Source organism: Medicago sativa, chromosome 2, assembly GCF_051527215.1.
Source record: "Medicago sativa cultivar Bolivia chromosome 2, Bolivia_mono, whole genome shotgun sequence".
NCBI classification, from domain to species: Eukaryota; Viridiplantae; Streptophyta; class Magnoliopsida; order Fabales; family Fabaceae; genus Medicago; species Medicago sativa.
Window position 1 is genome coordinate 75,951,496 of NC_140750.1, and position 7,808 is coordinate 75,959,303.

Sequence of the window (7,808 nt, forward strand, 5' to 3'; positions counted from 1 at the left end):
CTATTCATAGAGAAAAGGAGCCATGAATTTATAGTTTGATCAAGCGATAATTAAAGTACAGTCGATATTTTTTTTAAAATTTGAAGTGCATTGACCATTTACACTCAACTATTTGGTCATGTATAATTAAATTATTCGATTTTTCTTAAAAAAAAATGAATTTTATATAGATATTAATTCAAAGAGTTCATAAAAAAAATTAATATATAAAAGTTCTTTTTTGCTTGAATAGCAAATAAAGTATATGCTAGAAAAGATGTATAAGGGATGACTATTTTAAATCAACTACAAGCTCATTTAAAATAGAGAGCTCAAACACAAGAACAAACCCCAGGATTGACCTGGTAGTGGTATATTCTCTTTGTTCACATTTATAAACAATTTTCGTTTTAAATTATTAAATAATTAATGTTTAATGAATCTAGAAAAGAAAAAAATTGTTTATAAATGTGATTGGAGGAAGTAAGCTTAGGATCTAAGAGTAGGTTTTTCTTTTGGTTCGAATTTCCCAATTTCCCAATACAATAAATGTATTTCATTCATCAAGCCTTAGAACAATACATTTTACAAGGTTTACACATCATTTATAGAAAAGACAACAACTTACATTAGATTTCTCCAACAACTATTTCCATTACAAAAACTTAACATATTTGATAATTAAGGAAGACCTTAGACAACCCACTTAGATTGACATGATGATGTTGACTTGGAATTTTGGAATGTGATTTTTTCAAGGTCTCTACAGTGTCAATTTCGGTTGGCTAATTTAACTTCTTTCAAAAAAGAGAAAACCTTAGACACCTTGGTTTGATAAGTCTGCATCAAATAATTGTCAAACCAACTAAGTGATTGTGCCCAAATTATTAATAACCATCAACAAAGTACAAATCGTTTTTTGTCAAAAAAAAGTACAAATCGTTTGTGAGCGCTGAGTTCGATTTCTGATGGAACAACTCTTAATCAAAATATATTTATCTTTCAACCGAACTACGGATAACTATGGCTCATTTACTCTAGAAACAGGAGGAGGGTTAACAAAAAAAACCATTGACAAACCCCTTCTTCCTCAAATCCTAACCGCAGATGAGCACAAAATAGTCATGAATACCATATAACGAAGTCTCCTCACTAACATCACCCTTATCCACCGAGACTCTTGTCTCATACTTGAACGAAATTACAGTCACATGAAATGAATTCGTTACATAATGATGATCATAGTCACTCAACCAACCCAAAATAGCTACAATTGAAATTAGCTATTTGTACGACCATCATATAAAACAGATTAACCAACTTTGTTTGAGTGAGCAAAGGAGGTGAGAATAACAAAACATAAAAGCAAGTAGATTGGATGGGCCGGTTAAGGAAATTGCTCTTCTCCCTTTTGTTTTGCTCATTCACATGTCCATGTGAGTTAACTTGGACTGAAAAAATAGCCAACGTGAATTAACTCACATTGAAAAAGCCGAGCGTGACTTAACCCATGTTGGACATAATTAAGGAAATGAGCAATTTTGAAAGGGAAAAGAGCAATTTCCTAACATTAATGTGCCAAACACTAGTACTATAGCCCAACAGTTTTAGAACAACCATTTTAAAACAATTTTTCAGATTACTTTTTTCTTGAAGGAGCTAAATTAGTCCACCTAAAAATACGAGAGAATCGAACCTGAGACCTTAAGGGAGAATCGAACCTGAGACCTTAAGGAAGAGCACACTCTCAGATCTCAAGCCAATACCACTAGGCCAAGTCAAGTGGAAATTTTTCAGATTACTTTATCTCATTACAAAAGAGATCTTTCTTCACAATTACATATTCCTTCTGCGTCTAATACATCATTAGTCAACATTTATTTTTAGCAAATTCAAACCATGTCTGAACTTGGTAAGAGTCACAATCTTTGTAAGTATTTCTGCATATTATGTATGAAGCATCGATACATACACAAAACTGGACACAACACAGACACGTTGACACCGATAAATTTTGAGAAAATGACATAATTCAATACAATTATAAAGTGTCGATGTCATGTCAATATCGAATACGACACATATCATACACACAAAAACACGCCTTCAATCATAAATGTTGGTGCAACCGAGATGATTATCATTTGTGTGAATCTTAACCACCTGAACATCCCGTTTTGAATAGCATCTCTTTCACCCTTTTTGTTTTTAGTTTTTTTAATTAAAAATCCATGTTGAAGTCTTGAATCTCAACTTCAACACACCTATTATATTTTTTTAGTGAAGTCTCATTCTGACCTTTCACAAAAAATAAACATAACCCAAATTAGTTTTTGAGAATAAAAAAACTCAACTTTAGTCTCAAAAAAATAAACCGGACAACATTAGTCTTTTTCATTAAATTTTTAACCAAAGAACAAGTGAAACAAACAAATAATGTCAGCTTATTTTTACCAAGACATCATCCACAAAGTGCATCATGCATAGTAATTAAACACAGTTTTTCAAATGGTTACAAGAATTCCTATCTCTAATTTATATATGAACAAATGATCCAAAACAAACAAATTGCACAATTAAAAGACTGATGTAATAACAATATACATTCATTATTATTCATCAGAAAAATCAGGTTCTGTTGGTTTCTGCAAAGAGCTTACTACCCCAGAATTTGTCCCAGAATGCATATTAACACCTTTCCTAGTATTCCTTGCAACCCTTGTTCCATAAACAACAAAACCTTTCCCATATTTTTTTGCTATTTCATTTTCAGCCTCTGAAGCTGCCACAAGATTCTCCTTAGCCCTCAATTCAGCAGCTTCTTTCCTTTTCTTGTGCCTTCTCCATGCAGCTTGAATAAAACAAGCAGCCCAAGTTCTCCATTGGTGTGAATAAAATCTGAATTTATGCCTAAGTTGTTTACTATGTAGTCTTCTAAATTGAGATGCAACAAACTTAAGATCTTCAGCTATAAGTGCAAAGGCTTCTACTTCTGAGAAAGCTTTAACTGTTCTTGTTGAGGAAGGGAGTATCACACTTGGTCTTGGATCTAAGGCCCATGTTAAGAGCTCTTCTCCACAGAAATCGCCTGGACCGATTCTACATGAGTTGAAGAATCCGTCACGGCCTCCATTTGTTGTGTATGAATCAAGATGGCCTCTAATTATGAAGAGCATTTCGTTCACTGGATCGCCTTCGCGAACAAGATAAGTTCCCTCAGTGCATAATGCAGGCTTTAGTCTTTCGCATATTGCGTCTAGCATTCTTTCATCCATTTGGTCAAACAAGGGAACCTGTTAACAATTAATAAGTTAGTGAATAATTTCAATTCTTATAGTGAAGCAAAACTTGATAATTTACGCCAAAAAAAAAATGATATCCAGTCAGAGGCAGATTATAACTTGTACTAGAAGTTACTCTTTACAAATTGTTTCAATACTTTTTTCTTTAAAAAAAGATCTGCGACTATGATCTGGATCGCAACATCAAGGTTTTTTATGTCTCCACAACCGTGATTGTGGCTGCTTCAGCCGAATTTGACTTTGATTTCTATGGAATATATCAAAGATCGCGATGGGGAACTAAAAACTATCTTATAAACAAATATAAACTTGGTGTCTCGTGACTTACTCCTCGAACTAGTTCAAGACAAAGGTGGCGTTTGATTTCTCTCCTAAGATCCAGCGGAAGTCCTTTGAGAAGATCTTCTTCCTCTACTCCTCGTGTAGCCACCCATTTATATTGATTATATTTACGAATAGACTCTCGTAGTTCTGGAGGTAGTTGTCTGTGATGCATCCATTGTTCTGTGTCAGTTCTTTTCACCCTCCACTCTTCTAGGCGAACGGTTATCGATTGAAGGTATGTCTGCGAAATTCAAGTTATATTAGAGGTATGGACTGATAAAATTTTCTCATACGATTCAATTTGGCAAACTAAATTACAACAAACTTCATCTCTTTATATGTGACTTCAAAAGCAGATATAAACGAAGGATGCATGTGTTTCACGGATAGTATTTTGACGCTATCTTCAAACTAATTCAACCCTATAAAACTGGTTTGAAAGGTGAGAGATGCATCACACTTATAAACATGTTTTCAGACCATATTTCATCCAACGTAAGAAATGATTTCTATTGTGCCAAGAGAAATAAATTAACCACGCTTACCTGCATATTACCAATCAGCAATGCGAAAAGTACCAATCCAAGAGTTGCAACCACAATAGCAACCATTATTTCTCCGATAAAAGTGCTAGTAAGAAGACCTTGTCCCAAAGAACTGCACCCTCCAAACAGAAAGGTATTAATACTTAAACATTTCCTCATTATATCCATTTTTTAGCTTCCAAGAGTGAATACATTATATTTTGTTCAACATAATGATATAATCAACTAGATAAAGCAAGGTAAAATATCTAATTAACCATAATACTTGCCTCAGGTTCCTTAATCCCCACCAGAGACAATAGAAGTACTTATTGAAGAATGGCGATGATGTAACTTCGGAAGTCATGGCATCAGCATATATACCAAACGGATAAAAGCCGGCATTTGGTGAACATAAATTTGTGACATTACTAGCTATAAACCAAGCTACTCTCGGAGCATCTTTAACACTGTGACAATTGAAGAATCCATATTGACAATTTGATTTCTCCATATTGCACACACTTTTCCAACATGCTTCTTGACGTTCTATTGATAGAAGGTACCAGCAAGCTCCTAAAATCTATTCAGTATATAAAATCTATGATGAATTTACTGTCATATTAGTATTATGTATATGTATATGATAAAAAGCTCATTCCACATTCTAGTTTAGGCCAAATTTGGATAAGCAAGTTAATAGCGCTTATTATAGCTTAAGCGTATATCATATGCGTGCTTATGTATAAGCTATTTCTACTACGAAAGATAAAATAATGTCAAACTATTTTCACATAAGCTATAAGATATTTTTATAAGATATTATGGAGAGCATATGGACATGTCATAAGCTGTTTCCGTAAACTCTTTGAAATAGTCTCACAAGTGTTTATAGCAGTGACCAAGCTTGAATAAGCTAATACAAATGTTTCTCTTAATTTAAGACTTGATTTTCATAATAAGCATGCTACAAAATAGTAAAAGGGTCCAATTTGTTTGAACAACCAAGGAAATATAGCTTGTGATATACTTACATGGCTGGCCAACATGTAAAGCATGAGGTTGTAAGCAGCACCTGCCCATGCTGTTTCTGTAACAACCCCTGTAGCTTTTACAATTTGTGATGAAAGTGGAAAAATCAAATACAGCCTAGGAATATATTGAAAAATGATGAAAAAACGAAGGACATTTTTCGTATTTGCCATGGTTGAACCCCTAAGTGTTGGTATAATAATCCAAATCAACACCTGCAATAATAGAATAAATAACATATATTTAGCATGTCAATATACACATTTCGCTTAGAATCCTAAATGTACGACAGTGTCACTATAATTCTTGAATGTATCAAAATCACTTAAATACCCTTGAGCGTATCATTTGTTAGTACTTTGATAGACTAAACGGACAAATAAAAGACACATTAAACGATCAAACTATCTAGCGGATACAATTTTGAAAACCAAACTAAATAACTAGAGACGCTTTTTAAGGATATTTCGTAATTTTGGCTAACTTAGGATTGTAGTGACGACATCTAGCACATTCAAGGACCAAAACGGCCTTTTAAACATAAATAAACAGACTCATAGGTACCTGAGGAAGAGGCAATGCAGCAATAGAGTCTAACCAAAAACCCTTGCTGAAGTACCTAAGAGCAATCTTAGAATAGGTAAGAACAAGTTCTCCTCTACCAAAAACCTTCGAAGAAGGAGCAACATAAGCTGTACGAAACTTCATACAAATCTGAATCATGTAAAACAAATCTCCAAATGATCTAACAACTGTGAGAATAACTTCAAGAGTTTTTCCAATATCAATGCAAACTTCTTCTCTAACCACTGGCAAATAAAAGAACAGTGGATCCACAAACAAAGAAACTAAACATGCTACTAAAAATATCTTGTTCCAACGATGTATGAGTTGTCCCCTAGGATCTAATACTAATACTCTTTTTTTTACTTTTTCATAGTCTTCTGAGAATACTCTTGACAATACTCTTGTTTTCAAAAACTTGTTCCTTGTAGCATTCTTTTGAGACTTTTTGGAACTTTGTTCAGGTATTTGTGTTCCATCAATGTGGTATTTCACCTTAACTCCACTTGTTGTGGGAATTTTTGATATTTCAGGATCATCTTCAAACCTATGAAAAATAAAATGAAAAGTTCATAAATTATGATGAGTTACTTGAAGACTAATTAGTACTAAATAACATGGAATTTTGAAAATTATTCGAGGGAATTTAGGAAACACACCTTTCAGATCTTGGATTATCAAATCCCATACTGGTTTTCCCAAAGAATCAAATTTCTCTTCAATCAAAACTATGAATCTAGATAACAAGAAAAAATTGGTTAATGTATTGTGGCCACAACCACAAATATCAATGATGGTAACGCGCAAAGGTGATTGGCCCTCGATTCTTATTCTGATCAAATACCAATATTTGAACAAGAATGTTTCAAAGCATTTTAGAACACTAGTTGAAGCAAGAAAATGAAAATGAGCAAAAGCTTCATATATAAAGAAGAAGAAAAAAGCAACAAAATAGGTTTCTTACATATATATTCCAACACAAAAGGGAAGGAACACCAATTAAAGTGAGAAATATTCCAAAGCATTTCCCTCTGCTGCAAGCAACTTATCCTCCACACCTATGAACTAGAAACCAGTTGGAGGAGTTGCAGTATATTCATTCATTGATTCATTTTCTTATAAATGTTATGTCACACTCCCCTTAAAATATGGAATAGTATCAAACCAAGATTTGAAAAACTAAAAGAAATGGAATGCACGTTTATTTATAATATAATCATATAGGAAAATATCAAACTATAATGAAAAATAAAGATAATAATAAGATATAAATAAAGGTTATTACTAAATAGAGAAAGTATGCCAGTTATTTGTTTTTCAATGTGACTTTGATATTGGACATATGATTTATTGATACACGCTTATTCATACCTAACTAAAATGTATCCTAATGTTTGTCGTTATTTATTTTTTACATTATTTGAAAGACAAAGACTACTTTATTTCACTAACAATAATAACAAATTCAATATGAAAAATATAAAAATCTAGGAGACCATTTTCTCACAGAGTGTACAATGTTTTATATTCTTCCATTTATGATTCTAAAAGTAGATGCGAATAAAATCAAAGTTGTTACCGATCAGTTTGACTTATAGTATGAACTATGAATCATGATTGACGGTTGTGTAGGTTTAATAAATCACAACCAATAAGAATGAATAAGTAAATAAAAAATTAATAACAACTATTAATTATTATGATTAATTGACTTCAAATTGTTTTACACTATCAGTCTACTTCGTGAATTACTCCAATTGTTATCACTATCATTATATTTATGATAATGATGAATACATGTCTATACATTGTAGTAATACTTTATTTTTTTTACGGAACATTGTGGTAGTAACTTGATAAAGGTACTTTAATAAAGGTATGATAAAAGAAATGTTATTTGAAAAACAATTTTATCGTCGTACATCTAATATTTATAAATAATGAAATGTATTTTTTTTATACGATATAAAATATATTGTCAATTTTTAGATGGTTAAATAACATCTTTACTTGCTAAAAAAAACAATATGATTTTAGTTTTCTAGCATGTATAACGGTATATATAAATATAAGGTTGTGGAAA

The 7,808-nt window shown here is 32.2% G+C and overlaps 1 protein-coding gene across 1 annotated transcript; it reads right to left on the minus strand.

Moving 5' to 3' along the window:
- Positions 1-2,440: 2,440 nt before the first annotated feature.
- Positions 2,441-7,077, minus strand: LOC146950809 (protein CNGC15c). The gene is made up of 8 exons (XM_085746785.1): positions 6,690-7,077; positions 6,385-6,461; positions 5,726-6,272; positions 5,164-5,376; positions 4,420-4,712; positions 4,151-4,262; positions 3,610-3,846; positions 2,441-3,272 (listed from the first exon to the last, which is right to left on the minus strand). Exons 2-8 carry the CDS (start codon positions 6,411-6,413, stop codon positions 2,592-2,594), a joined length of 2,112 nt encoding a protein of 703 aa, XP_085602911.1. The 5' UTR covers positions 6,414-6,461; positions 6,690-7,077; the 3' UTR covers positions 2,441-2,591.
- Positions 7,078-7,808: the final 731 nt, after the last annotated feature.